This window comes from Pyxicephalus adspersus, chromosome 3 (assembly GCF_032062135.1).
Source record: "Pyxicephalus adspersus chromosome 3, UCB_Pads_2.0, whole genome shotgun sequence".
Classification (NCBI taxonomy): Eukaryota; Metazoa; Chordata; class Amphibia; order Anura; family Pyxicephalidae; genus Pyxicephalus; species Pyxicephalus adspersus.
Window position 1 is genome coordinate 149,235,613 of NC_092860.1, and position 15,538 is coordinate 149,251,150.

A 15,538-nucleotide genomic window follows, 5' to 3' on the forward strand; every position below is an offset into this window, starting at 1 on the left:
AAAGTGCCGGGTGGTGCGTCCAGCTAAATGGATCTGGGGAGAACACCGCCCCTAATAGCAGTTAATACTAGAAATTGGTTTCTAATAATCTGCCATATAATATTAAACTGTATTTATTTTCTCACTTTAATATACATATTTTTTTTTATGATTTAGTTACTTGAACATGCAGAATTTGTACGAGACTTTGTCTTTTCCTACGACGGACAGATGGTGTCAGAGGAAAATGATAACCGCTACCCTACCAGATCTGGAAAAGTAAGCCATAAACAAATGTAGTCACTGTCCTTTCATCACTAAACTTGTTTTACACATCTCACAGCTTAATTATAGAGGCAGCCTTTCCAAACTGTAACCAGGATATACATACCTGCTCTTTTTTACACTGGGAGCTGGCTTGTATGGGATTCCTAATGGAAATCCACAGCACTTAGTTCAGAGATTAATGTGGGTACTTGCATGAATCATAAGATACCTTCACTCCAAAATGTTTGTTACAAGTGAAGTCCTTTGTTAAACAACTCAACCTGCAATATTCAAATACCATAGCTATACTTTGAAGACATCAAACCCAACTGCCACTAGAGGGCTCCAGGGGCCCTTTTCTGCATTGAATGAGCATTATGTATTTTATCAACCCCTGATGATAGTTAAAAAATGTTAGAAATGATAAAATATTAAACATTTTTTCAAAATAATTAAATTCAAAGAATTTTAAAAAGTCTTACACCCCTGCCGTTTGACTTATAGTTACAAATTTAAAAATTTTGTGATACGTTTTTGCTATAGCCACACACACAAGTGTAAGAAAGAAAATTCATAATAATGATGAGCTGAAAAGTATTGTAAAACATCACTCATAAATAATATTTGGTTTCAGAGTTTGCCTTATATACACAAGCAGCTAAATATCTTGGAGAGCAGTATCTCATACAGTATGTATTTTAATTGTTTATAGTAATTAAAAGTTAGCAGCAACTGCTGATATTTTACATTATATTTACAGCTTCTTCCAGCACCTTGCAGTGAGCAGTGTTGGCTGTGAACCGGTACCGAGGATCCATCTGCCAGCAGTGCTGCAGCATTCAGAGACCATCAGTGGGAGTCAAGCACAGAATGACAAGGTGGTGATCATTGCTCTGTGTTTTGTCCTTTACTTTGGATGACAAATTGTCCTAACAGTTACTAATTTACCTTTTAATTCTAATTTTTGGTTTCCTTTAGGCATTCCTGCTAATATAAATCCCTCATTCTTTTATAGGTGACCATTACTATTCTCACCGGGCTGCCTGGCAGTCACTGCAATGACCTCTGTGATTTTCTTGTCTCCTTCCAAAAGGAGTACGGGAGGTGAGTTTCTCTCCTTGTATATGGCTCTAGGTGTTTTTTTCCTAACTCTTAATACAGATGTTGCTAGAGTTTGCAATCACATGTAAAGCAACACTGTTATTATTATTGTTATTATCAAAAATAATAATAAGAATAATAAACAGTGTTTATGTAGCACCAACATATTAGGCAGTGTTGTACATTATATAGGGGTTACAAATGACAATCTTAACAATGTTACTGGTTTTGTGTCAAAATTTTGGACTTTTAGTCCTTGGTGGTTAAAATGATAGATATCTCCAGCAGGGACCTTTACTTATCACTCAAACAAAATGGATAGACATAAAGATAAATTTAGGCAGATGTTTACCTTAACCCCTAAATCTGATCTCCAGCCTTCCCTCCAGTCCTACAAACTTGTACAGGCGCCTTCCTTAAAATTTCTTACTGTTATTTTATTGAAAACTGTGAACGTCACACAGTGTTAATTAGAAGCTGCCGCAAGACATATACCCCCACCTCATTTCCTAACTAGGGGGACATCTTCTAGTCTCTTCCTCCCCAGCCTGACTCTCATGGGAATGATTGGCCTGATGAATAACCTTACTATATCAGAAAAAAAGCCCACAACTTTTTCTCCTCTTTCCACACTACACCATGGCACACTGCAATGCAAGTAAGTTCCTTTGGTGTGTTATGGTGCCATTCAAAATTATTGGCAGAGCAGCAACTTGGAAGTTTCTATAGGGCCTAAGAAAATGTAAATAATTGGGCTGGCAGGAGATAAGCTTTAACAAGCTGGCAGACCTTAATTTAGGGCTATCAAAATCAATTTCTGAAGACATACAAACAGCCCAGTATTCCAATATAAATCAGATTGTGTTCCTTCTTTTTTATAAACTACCCCCTACTATATTGCTGTTGGTCAGAGAAATACTATATGCTCGACCTCCAGCATTATTACACTGATGTTAGGCTGGGTCTACACTGACGTTTTTAAAAAAGCATGTAAACATTCCTACTGCGTTTATATGCACTTTTATTAGCGTTTTAAAGCTTGCCTTTAAAACGCTGGAAAACGTTGTTTTCCTGCGATTTTAACGCGTTTACATTTTAGGTGCTTATAATTGGTGTTAAGCCTGTATTTTAACTTTTTAAACGTTGCAAAGGTCTAAATAACGTTCATAAACGTCCCTCAATGAAACTTCCTGGTGTGGATTAGCCCATTGGAATGCATGGGAATTTCAAACATGGGCTTTTAAAGCTCTGGGTTAAACGCTAGGGAAAACGTCCATGTAGAACAGGGGTGTCAAACTCTAATACACAATGGGCCAAAATTAAAAACTTAGACAAAGTCGCGGGCCAAACTTGAAACTGAAATAGCACGGCTACTACAATTCCCTGTTTTAAGAAAACAATCCAATGCGGGGCTTAATGTTATGAGTGGCTGGAACTCCCTCTTCATTGAAATAGCACCGCGTCTGCGTCTATAAAACAGTCAAATGCGGGGCATAGAGGCCGCTGGTCTATAGACACGAGTGATGCCGAGAATTGTAGTAACAGTGCTATTTCAATGCAGCGGCGGGCCAGCTGCAACTCTCATTTAGGATTCCTTTCCAGGCCAAAAAAAGGATGTTTTCCCCGCAGGCCAGGGTTTGACACCCCTGGTGTATACTACCGTAAGCCTAAGTGTTGCTTTTTCATGTCATTTTGCTGCATTTATTAGACTGGCCACTGGGTGATGCTCTTCTCGTTTTTTCCCATATTCCTGTATCATTATACCAAGCCTAATATGATCCCTTGGGACAGTTATAAATTGCTGCGTACATGCTTTATATTTTTATAAACGCAACTTTTTTTTTTTCCCTCTTAGGTGGATGGTGTATCGGCAGCCAGGTGACGGCGAGGAAGAGTTTAGCACGGCACAATTTCAGCGATTCCTTTCCAGTGTGCTAGAAGCACAGCGCAATCGTAATGTCCGCCAGGCTGTGTATTCCCGGAAGAAGATGAGACTCCTGATTGTTTTAGAGGGGTAAGGATAGCTAATTTTTGACAAAGATCATGAGTTTATATATTACTTTTTGGGAAATCATATCTATACCACATGCCCTTTATTTACAGTCCATGGAGATCTGTTAAAGCGGCATCCTCCTGATAATCTGTCTGTAATTCTGATCCTCTGATTAGAATCCTTACTGACTCATTACCTAGAATGTTCATGCTCATTCTAGGTAATGGTAATGGAAACCATGATGGTCTGGTGGTCACCACTGCACTCACAAAACTGACATTTCGTTTCAAGGAGGTGAACATGGGAGCCTTCATGTTTCTCTCATGGCAGGTTTGATTTAAGTGAAATATATATATATCTCAGACCCCTATTTAAATGTCTTAAAATCCTATCCATGGCATGTAAAATGTTCATGGACACTTAGAGGTCCGTTCATTAAGCAATCCATCTGACATTCACCATTTACTAGTGGAAAATCACCACCAACTCACTATTTAAAATACATGTTGGAAAGTTCTCTACCAAAGAAAGTTGGTGAATTGTCTTATCTATCATGTTTTAAATAGACCACCTTCATATACAAGTTTAAGCATCAGTAATGACATCTAATCATCCTCACAGACTATAACGGGGTCTGATTTGTTTCTTGACAACATGAGTAAAAAAATAAACCAATATGCAGCTTATTGTCACCAACTGCTTTTGATTTGATTGCATGCTGTGCAAAATTTGTGACCCCATGAAGCCGGGTTAAAAGATGTCCATTTCCTAAGGATTGAGCTGTTATCAGACAGATTTAGTATATTTCTGAAATGAACAGAGCTGTATAAAACAAGTACAGTAAATTAAATAGTGTATAGACAGAAGTTGAGATTGTCCTGGAAACCAGTTCAGTAACATAGATGAAAGAATAAAAGCTCCATTTGGCCCAACACCGCACATCTCCAAAAGCTGTGGAATAACCTTTCCATTCGGAATCTGTTAAAATGAACTAAGCCTGGCCTAAACCATTACCTCAAGTACTACAATAGTAATGATTTTGATCCTGGTGTTTTTGTGAAGCCATTGAGATCGTTGACCGAGGCTCATGTTGGTCTTTTAAGTGATCCCTGTGAAACTCTCCTTGGCCTGAAATGTTCATGGTCCCTCAAAATCTACTTATGTCAAGTTTAAGCCTCACCCCTGCATGTTGTAGACTCTTCTCCATATTAAAAAACTGTCAAATGCCAGCAATTGATAATATTACTTAACAAAGGTACTTTAATGTAACAAAAGCGTTCATCATTCACACTTTAAAATAACATTATTAGTTCACTTCCTGTATGCTGAGCTTTAGAAATGCTGCCCATTCTGCATTACAAAGACTTTGCAGTCAGTATATAGCTATATTATATTTATAGTTTCCTGCGATGTATAAATAGTTGAAATATTTACCCTTTATCAGAGAAATTGCTTCTTTTGGCTCTTCTGCAATTTTTTACTAAAAGCCTAGGGTCAGATGATCCATTACATGATCCATACATTACCATTTTCATTTAGCACACAATACTAAATTATTAACCTTTCTCACCTTGCTTTTGTTGATTAATGGCAGCAGCGTCTTCACTGATATTCTGCTGCCACAGGATAGTTTTCTTGGAATGGTTTAACTGACTGCTGACAGCTCTTGTTGTGTCATTTGTCACCTATTACATCTCTTCTTGTCTCTTCTCCCAGATACGTGGATGTCATTGATGTAGTGCAGGCCATCCAAACACACGCTGATCCCCTGGTCAAGTCTTCCTTTGTTATTGGAGCAGTGACTGCTTGTGTGGATCCTCTGAGCTTCACCATGGAGCACAGGTAAAGCTACAGTCCATGTACTGCTAATAGAGTCTTTGTGGTATTTTGGCTTTTAACTGCAGTTTTGTGTCCACAAATCAACTTTAGTCAAGAAAAAGAATTGGGCGGTGAAATCATTAGGCTATGGAGAAAATATTGCTAAAATATAACAAATATAACAAGGCGCAGGGGAAGCGCCGGGCACCGTCATCTTCTTCCCGGTTCTTCTTCGTACATCACCCAATCTCGCACTGCCCAGGCGCGAGATCAGGTGACGTAGATGAAAAAAAAGGGTGTTGCACTTAAAATAAATAAATAAATACAGTTTTTACTTTACATAAGAGTTGTCTACCCCTTTATGTAAAGTAAAAATTTTAAGTTTGGGTCCACTTTATTTTTGGCCTAATTTAGCTGACTTCGAAGGGTCTGAATCTCTCTTACTCCCTCGCTCCTTCAATCTCTCTTGTCTTCCTCTTTTCTGTGAGAACATCTGCTCAAATGTTTAATGCCAGTAAACAGTTGTTTATACCAGAGCACTACATACTAAGTAACAATTAACTTTTAAGGTAAATCTGTAACCTTTTCGAGTTAAAAATATGATAGAAAAATACTCTTAAAGAAGTTATAACCAACTGCAATTATATACAAAAGTTAAGAGCCAACTTTTATGCTGTAATATTAGTAAAGCCTGTCTGTCCCCTGCCATCATGCTGCAAAAAACGAGCCTTGGACCCTACCTGCAGAGGTCCAACATGCCCCTTGATGTTACAAAGTCTGGAATCTCCAAACCACATCATGGGCTTTGGTTGCAGATTTGTTGGTCAGGTTGAACTTTGGTAGAGAGGCCACAACTTTTACACAGAAAATAATATGGTGGCAGCAGACAAGCTTTTCAGAAAAAGACTGTAAAACAAAACGTTTTTGTTTTTTTGCACTTGGAACGTATTTATTGAATTTAAATGGTTTTAACATGTGTAGTAAAAATGTAAACTTTGCTCAGTTCCTCCTCCCCATTGATCTTTCATGTAATGGCTAGCCTCATAGTCCAAAAGGGAGGCCAGATAAGTAAGATGATCAAAGCCAGGCATATGTTCTACATGAAAATATTATTATCAGGGTATTTAGAGACAGCTGAAGTTATGCATGAATGAAAAACTTTGCATCAAAATCAAGCTTGGCCTAAACCCTTTATTACACCAGAGTCCCCCCATGGGTCAGTGAGGCCAAATGACATGTGTGCCCCCCCTCCCCCCCCATAAATCATTCTAAGGAATTATAATTCTTGGGGGTTTAGCAGTTACTCATTTTTTATTTTGCAATGGCTAAAAATAGAATGATTAGGCATTTTTCCTTTTACTCTGTCTGTCACTTGAGAGACTATGAATCCGGCAGGCACAACTGTAATGTCTCTTTAGATGGTGCTCTGGGAATCCTTTGTCGTTTATTGGACATTAATTTGAAGCCTCATACCCTCCAGTCTGCAAGCTTTGTCCCCTATTAGTCTATTAAATGGCACTGACAATACTTCAGTATTGTTCTTTTTATGCCTGGGTCAGGTTTATCCCTGTGTATTGCATGGTCAGAGTCCATTTTATGGGCAACAATTTCTCTTGTTCTCTCTCCTCTCTCATTCCCCCTCATTTTTCATAGTGTTTTCCTTCATGATGTTTGGTAAATGTAGCAGGTAATGTTTCCAGGTCCTCTCCCAGCAGGCTGTGCATGTATTATGTGATGCTCAGGGATGTATAGCAGCTCTGCTTATATAAGAGTTATGATGAGCAGCTGTTCCCTGCCTGATGGTAATCAGTGATTCATGGTAAATGTCAGTGCAGATTGTCATCACAGCCAAAAGTGGAATATGCTGAGGATTTATTCCTTTCTATGGATTACAGCTTCTGTTTATCTTTTAAATACCCCTAGCAGCCTTGCCTGCCATGATTTCTCATACAAGAACAGCAGCATTCAGGTAGTGATTTCATTAAAGCACAGCTCCATTTTTATATTAAAGTCAACAGCCCACAAAAAAAGTGCAGGAAGAGATTTGGGGATTTTTTCCTTGTTATTTTAATGATATTTTTGATAGTAAAACACTTTGTTATAGGGTGACAACAAAATTCTAGTTTACTGCACTTTGGGAAAAGCGTCAATATTATCCAGGGATGCAAAGTCTGTTAGGGCTGCAGAACAACTCCCCTTTCCTCCTCTCTACAGCATAGGGGGAACTTTTTTGTATTCTTCAGAGAGACCTGGAAATGTGTTGGAGATACCGTTGGATACCAGTTCAGCAGAGACAGAGCGCACAGGAAGATATATAGTGAAACACAAAATACCAAACACATTATATAGCAAAACATTTTCATTGGTAATTTTTACAAGCCACAAGGTAACAAATAAGAAAATTTATACATGGTCATGTTAATCTTTTTTTTTTCTCACTGCAGGTTTTACTTCCCCAAGTTCCTGGAACAATGTGCACAAGGTAAATAAATTTCTTTACTCCATATTATGATTTCACATGCAATGTTCATTTATTGTAATGTATATTTTGGGTTTTGCTGTCATTTATTCGGGTGAAGAGGCTAATATGAAAGGCCACTTGAATCTTTTGATGATTTATATTAAATATCTTTACCAGGTGACTATATAAAAGTTTTAGGAGACCTTAAAGCAGAGCTTGTTTGTAGTGGGGGAGCAGGTTGTATTCTCCAACATGAAGGTCACCTCATATCCACCAACGCCATAGAAAAAAATTAGTGGGTGTCATTTAGGCGACTACCTTTGCCCAACACACCACAAGGCAGGGGGCAGCATGGCATTAACCATCATTAGGCACCAACATTTGCTAGCGCTTTCAAATCTCTGCTTAGCATTCAACTTTAAAAGGAACTTTGTTTTGAAAGAAACAATGCAAACATTATTACATTATGTTTTTGAGCTAGAACAAATATGCCATTCATATTTGCTGCGAGATGGTCATTGACTAGAGACAGCCAGACAGTGGCAGAAGGGACTCAATAGGATTCAATACCACAAAGTCAATTGGTCTCCAGCATTTTACTGGCCACCATATTTCTGTCGGTACAGTTTTAATTGTTATAATGGATAACATAACTGATTTTCTTTTTTATTTAATATTTAGCAAAGATGCTCTTTTAACTGATTGATGTATAGCTAGCTACTGTAGATTACACATACTAAATTCTGAATGCAAGATAATCATCCTGATATGGTACCATTTAGAAAATTACTTTTAAAAATACACAGTATTTTTTTTTTTTTTGCTAGCTAGCTGTAGGTGGGTGCGGGCCCCCCGGTATTGTGACCCAACTTATCGGAGTGGTGCGTCCAGCTAAAAAAAGACTGGGGAGAACACTGAATACACAGTATTAAATCTCTCTTTTGTCTCACAGTACATGTCACAAAGTTCTCTAATCTATGCTTCCATTTCTCTGCAGGCATTGTGAGCTGTGTCGCATTTACCAGTCTGACCTGTGAGCAGAGGCACCCATCCCTGATCCTCCTACAGAAATTGCTGCGAACGGTGAATCACGGTGCTGCCTTTGTCCTGGCTGAGAAAGGCATTATCACCAGGTAAGGAACACTCAGGCTAATGTGGTATCTTCTAATCCTCCTCCTTTTGTCCAGCTAGGAGAATTCATAATTTTTCTTCATATGTATAAATGGCTGTTTAAGCTTTTACATCATCAGCAGTCCAGTGGGGTGGGGGATGCTGGACCTGAGCATATAAATGAAAATATATTACATACGCCTTACTATGGCACCCAGATGTTATCATGAATCATAATTATTTCTATTACCTTATTTCAGTTTCTAAACTAGGCTCCGCTTCCTCCACCTTTTTTAGTGCAAGTCTCCTAAACTGCAAGCAGCTATGCATATCAGAAACCAGGTTGTGAATTTATAGGAGCCCTGGAGAGCGTCCAGTAGTTGTCTTTGACCTCAGCCTCTTTACTTACTATTGATCCGTTCTAGTGATGTACAACCTAACTGACCAATACAGATAGTCCCCGGGTTACATACATGATAGGAACTGGAAGTTGAATTTGTATTCAAGTGGGATCAGGTACATTATTTTAATAAATGCAATTAGGACAGATGTTTGTCTCAACATAATAATATTATTAGGAAGCATGGTGTCAGTTAAAATCCTCACTTAATCACAAACAAGTAAAAAAAAAATATTTATGGAGTCTAGGCATTCATTAGCTTCTGGAGCAAGCTGTGCTTTTGATATGCAAAAAAAAACAAAAAACAAAAACAACATCCGATTTTGTCTTGGTCATGAAAGAGTTACAAGAGGTTGCAGAAAGAGCTCACCCCCAAAGACCACAACCACAACCTCAAATGTGTTTAGCAAAAGATTTCTTCTGCAAGTCATGCAAACCGCCCCCTCCAAGCCTCCATTCTGTACACAGCAAGCTCGGAAGCCCCGTTCTTATCTAGGAGGCGTCTGTATGTCGGATTTCCTTAACCCGGGGGCTATCTGTAATGTTGAATTTCCAGTGTAGCCTTTCTAGCTCCCTTCCATACCAAAACAGCATTCACTGCTGAAATAATGTAATTTCTCAATCTAATATTTGCAATTGTAGCTGGTCCCAGATTGTTCTAGTACAGGCTGGGATTCCCACAATCAACAAGCACACCTTCCATCCAGTTAGACACCTCAGCAGCCATAAGAATTTGGGCTTATAAGATGACATGTAGGCAGAGGTTGGTGTACCTGAGCACAGAAGACTTAGTACTAAAAATGTTTTTTTTAATCCCAACACTGATCAAAATCCGTTGTTTCTTGTGTGTTAGGCTGTGTAGATTTTTGGCATTGGAATAGATCTTTCACGATCATTTCCAAGGACAAAAGACTAAAAAATGAGTGAAGAAGTGCTGTAAGTACAGCGCCATTCTTCTCTATGGAAAGGAGAGGGGGGAAAACGACGGAGCGGCACCCAGCTGCACTCTCCCCCCTGCACTTGCATTGGGACTTCGGATGGCCGCTGTACACGTCAGGTTCTCGTCCGATACTAGCCCTGAGGCGAGAATCGAGCGAGCATTATCTGACGTGTGTACATAGCCTTTCTAAAGAAAGCCATATATAAATTACTGTTAGACCCAAAGCTGAAATGGTAAACTTGCCCCCCTAGTCCATTGGGGATGAGAAAGCTGAACAGGTTAAACTAGAACAATCTTAAGTGACCCAGTAGCAGCGGCTGCTGACGGTGTTGGCTTCAAACTTAGCTTTTAGTTTTGACTTTAGTGCATAATTTTAGGCTTTTAAATCATGATTATGATACAGAAGCCCTCAGTGCCCCATCACACATTTCCTGCTTGTTATAGCTCACTTAAACTGACAAGTAATAGAGTGCAATGATCATTTTACTCTCACAATTTCTTACCTTAGCGCTCTGGGTTTTATAAAATGATCAATTTTAAAAGCCAAGTGTCCTAAAATGACTGTCTTCTTTTTGCTCTTCAGAAATGAGGACATCGAGCTGGTCCTTTCTGAAAGCAGCTTTTCAAGCCCTCAGATGTTAAGAACTCGATATTTGATGTACCCAGGCTGGTAAGTGAATAGAAATCTGAATATACCTTTATTATTGTAATGACAGATCCGTGATTCCCCTTGATGTTCTAATCCATTTTCTGAATGAACATGTACTGATTGCTGCGTTGGCAGCTGTGGAGGGTATGTTATTCTTCATGTGTAAAGCACCGAGGGTATTAATCTGGTAGCCACGTCAAGCAGGATGATCATTGTTCATTATCATACTCTTGAATTAGACACAGAAGGAATTTTCTGCTTCCTGTCTGATTCTCTGAATTGGTATAAAGGAAACCTATCACCATATCTATTTTTTATTTTTTGTATTCCATTTTCCTTTAGCATTTTCAAGAATTTAGCTAATATGTGAAGTGTCTACAACGTATTTGCTTTAACTCTTTAGTAGGCATTGTTTTGTTATAGTTAGATATTTCAGTGGAGCACAACTGGGCTCATCAAAGTATATCTGAAGGCAGAGACATATATTGGACCTGGCTAGTACCTAGATGCAATTTTTTTTTTGTTCATCATGATACACATTATGCCTTGGGGTGTCAACAGTTAGTCTCTGTACTAGTACATGCTAGCACAAACCGTGTATTGGCCACCCTCTTTCCTCATCTCCAAACCATGGGAAGGGTTTTCTGATCTAGTAAAACTTTATCTGATAATAGCTTGTATTTCTGGCAGGAGCAACATTTTTTTGGAGTTTACAGACATACAAATCAAATTCAGATGTATGTTTACCAGAGCAAAAGTGACCAACCCGAGAAAAATTTATTTCTGGAGCGCACTTAAACCAGTGATCAAACTGTTCTTTGTTTTTTTTTTTTAAGGTACGATGGGAATTTTTTTGCAGGACCTTTGTCTCCAAAGATGGATCATATCAGTCTGTGGTTCAGCCGACCTCTGGAAAAGGCTCGCTTTATGACGAAATGTAAAGGTGGGTGATAATCAAAATCTTGGTTACAGTACCAAGTAAAAAAAGTCTTTCGCAAAACCAAATTGGTGAGTAGATGAGATTTCAAAATTTTTGACACAATGTTTAGAAAAATCAGCTCTTACCTTTGTGTAAGGCTGCTTACGCATGTTCTGTTGTTGGTGTTGGAAATTATGTTTGATCGTTTCCAGCGACAAAAGACTGAAAGATGAACGAGCGCTGTACACACAGTGCCATTCTGCCTTATAGAAAGGGGGACAAGGCGAATAAGCAAGGGGCACCCCACCTGCCTTCGTTTCTATTGTGGTTTGTCTGTCAGAATGGATCTATGTACAATGTTGGGTGACCTCTGTACAAATGTCAGATTCTGGCTTAAAATGAGCCCGACCATATTGAGCGAGGTTCATCTGATGTGTGTACATAGCCTAAAGCAGGGGTCGGCAAACTCCGGTCTTTAGACCAGATACAGCATAGCCCGTAGTTTGTTCCGGCCTAACACCCCCTGGCCGATCCAGTCCAATCCCGGCCAGCAACCTGCGGCGAAGCTGGAACAAACTACTGGTGCTCCTGATCCTCTGTGTGGTTATTACCTTCCCTGTGGCCTAAAGCTACTGGATTTGAACCTCTGGTCTTGTAAATTTATTGAAAGCCTTTTCTGTGTATTCGCATGCTGAAGGAGAGGAACGTCTGTAAGCAAAGGTAGTTTGGGAATTTTGCTCCAAGGGTTACTAATGTCGAAGGTTCAATAAATGTTTGCTACATGAAAAACTTAATAATGGTTCTTAAATTGAAAGTAACCTGCTTACAAATGCCCACAGTTAATGTGCCAAGTCGTGATAGATTTTCCTATTTTTCTCTAAATTAGAAAATAAGAGAGAAATGTGCAAACAAAGTGGTCAGAGATAAATTTTGGTGTTCACAGCAATTACAATTTTAGTTTCCTTTTCTAAGTTTCCCTTAAAACAGGGCTATAGTCAAAATGTATTTTCCATTCCTATGGATTTGCCTTGCCATTATTATGTTTATATTAACCTTTTTAATACTAAGTACCTGCGACTAGACAGAATTTGATCTAAGCAGAATATTTTTTTGATGTACGGAGAGTGGAAGAAAAGTTTGTAATTGCAGAGCAACCAACTGATTCAATGAAGCCAAAATCAAAATCCCTATTTCTCACATGGACATGTCCCTACTCCGAACAGGAAAAGACCTAACTATATATATATGAGCATATATAAAATGTAAGCAGGTAACTTATAAGATGCTCCTTGCCTTTCCAGTTCAGGGCATTGCTTCAAGCCTGCAAAATTTATTTGGTGCTTTCAAGTATGAGATAGCCAGTGATATCTTATGTGACAGTGGCCAGGTCTAAAAACCAATTGCTTGGCCTGTCATACACCGCCACAGTACAGCGATGCTAAGGTGCATATCATTGGAATGCGTATTTTAAACTTAATTATTGTGACCAGAATTGTACCTTGTTTTCCAAAATAAACTTTCTGAATTATATAACTTTTTCTTTACATTCTTTCTTTGCAGCCATAAAGTCATCTATAAAACCTTTCCCTTTCCTGGGTAACATTTACCATATAGTTGGCAAAGTCAAGTTTTCAGGTAAGCTGCTGCTGATGATGCTTGTGTGGTTTGCAAATGTTTACTACATTTAGCATGGGAAATAAGAAAGTAAAACCTGACTGTCCATCTGCCTTAGATCTGTCCTGATTTAAATATATAATTTCATAGTAATTTTTTTTGTTTATGTTGTTTATACGTGTTTTATGCAAAAGCAGTTCTTCTTTCCAAAAACAGCATGGCAGTCAGGCGGGGGCAGATGATAAATACAGAGACTATTGTTTTTAAGTTTACATCGTCTAATCCTGTATCCTGATCCTCACATGCCTTCATGTCCTCACAATAATACAGTACTCTGTGCTGACATCCTCACATAAACTTATGCTGCAGAGAAAGGAGCGGGTTTGGTTGATCAGGTATTTTATTGAGTGCACTTGGTTTAACTCTGCTGCCTGTTGACATGCAGTTGTATTTATACACTGCACAACTGCTGTAATAGAAAACTATTTGTAAGAAAATTGACATGACATCCGATAATCTGTATAATACTAGTCAGTAATAGCAGTTTGTAGATTTTTCCAGGTGAAGTGTTTTTAGAGCATTAGGAGACACTTTAGCCGACCCAATGCTCACCTAGACTACAGTGCATATTAAATATTTAGTTTAATCAGTATATGTAATGGGCAGTAAGAATGTTTACCACAGATTCTAAATTTTGCTCACATTTACAGATCATGCTCCTTAACAACGACTGTTTTGTTACAGATTCTGAGCAGATGGTGGACGTTTGTCATCACACACTAACCAACAATCTGAGACTGCTATCAGTAGAGGACGGACCAACGCCTCCCTCAGCCCCAAGACTCGATGCCCGAGAGAGCAGCATACATCAGCATTGTGTTCTCGTCTTCACTGGCTGCTCACTCAAAGAAGCAGAGTTAAAGGACTGGCTCAGACAGTGTGCAAAACAGGTGAGATATGAAGAGGTGTATTGTAATATCAAGCAAGTGGCACAATTGAGTCATTTAATTGTGCACATTTTGGTTTGAATATTGTAAAGAATATGCAAAACAGGTAAGAATAGCCAGGTAAAAATGGGAATTGAAGCTGAGAATTTCACCTACTGTTCAGAAATGTCATTATTACATATATTTATTTTAAAAGTATTCTCGGACACCTTAATAACCCTGACTGCAATTCCGAGTGTGGCTCGGGGTGAATTTTATATACCAAAAGCGGTACCCCACACTCAAGGTAGCATAAAAAAAATCCTACCTGCTCCCCTCGATCCAGGGGCGTCCTCCAGTAATCCCCGGCCAGCTTCTGCATCACACCCTCAGCTTGATCGATATGATGGATGAAGCGTCGGTACGGTGGAGGGACGTGGCTTGGCGGGAAATTTATGAACAGAATACATTGGGCAGCACGGTGGCTGGAAGGTAGCACTCTTCTTGTCTTTGTAGCACTAGGTCCCAGGTTCAAATCTTGGCCAGGACGCTCTCTGCATGGAGTTTGCAGGTTCTCCCCGTGTCTGCGTGGGTTTCCTCCAGGTACTCCGGTTTCCTCCCACATCCCAAAACATGCAGTAGGGTTAATTGGCTTCCCCTCAAAAATTGGCCTTAGACTACATTAATGATTACAATTAATAATTGTAACCTGCTTTTAAAACATTGATCACAGTGATGATAGTTATGAAAAATAAATCCAAATAATAAATAATCCAGAAGTTTATTGTACCCTTGTTTGGACAAATTTTAAAATTTTAATAAAATTAATACATTCATTATTTTTTCTAGTTATTTATTATATTGTAATTTATGATTTGTGTTTCAAACTTATAATACTTGGGAGTTATTCCTAAGATCTACAGGCCTAAAATATTAAACAACAATTTTCCACGCAAAACAATGTACCGCTTTTGACATAAAAATACGGAAATAATCAGACCGCAAGGGAAGTTAAAAGACATACTTAAAAACACTATATGTTACCTTTAGCTTAAAAGATATTCTTCACTCATACCCTTAAATCTTAAACTAACTTGTCATTTAATCTTTTATATAATAAATCCCTGGACTGTGTAATTTGTGCATGAAAAAAGCAAGCAGAGAACTATTTACAGCATTGCTTGTGATATCTCTCTCCTGTTTAACTTTCTCAATTTCTGACTTAACAAGCCTTCTTCTGCACTGTGTCTGTGTTTGTTGAAGAGGCCATCCTGGTAGACGGAGGGCTTTGCTTCCTCATGTCGAAGATTCCAGTGGGTAGAACAGTGAGCAGCACAGTAGTGACATTACCAAATTTCCTG

General features: G+C 38.7%; 1 protein-coding gene across 1 annotated transcript in view; it reads left to right on the forward strand.

Annotated features, from left to right (window-relative positions):
* DNAAF9 (dynein axonemal assembly factor 9) overlaps positions 1-15,538 on the forward strand; it is a gene marked incomplete at its 5' end in the record, with an annotated part of 64,528 nt that overhangs the window by 41,225 nt on the left and 7,765 nt on the right. The window contains 11 exon segments of the mRNA XM_072406657.1: positions 157-258; positions 1,007-1,124; positions 1,262-1,350; positions 3,203-3,361; positions 5,057-5,182; positions 7,603-7,640; positions 8,617-8,752; positions 10,653-10,739; positions 11,555-11,661; positions 13,198-13,272; positions 13,996-14,201. Of these exon segments, the coding sequence (XP_072262758.1) occupies positions 157-258; positions 1,007-1,124; positions 1,262-1,350; positions 3,203-3,361; positions 5,057-5,182; positions 7,603-7,640; positions 8,617-8,752; positions 10,653-10,739; positions 11,555-11,661; positions 13,198-13,272; positions 13,996-14,201 (1,243 nt within the window).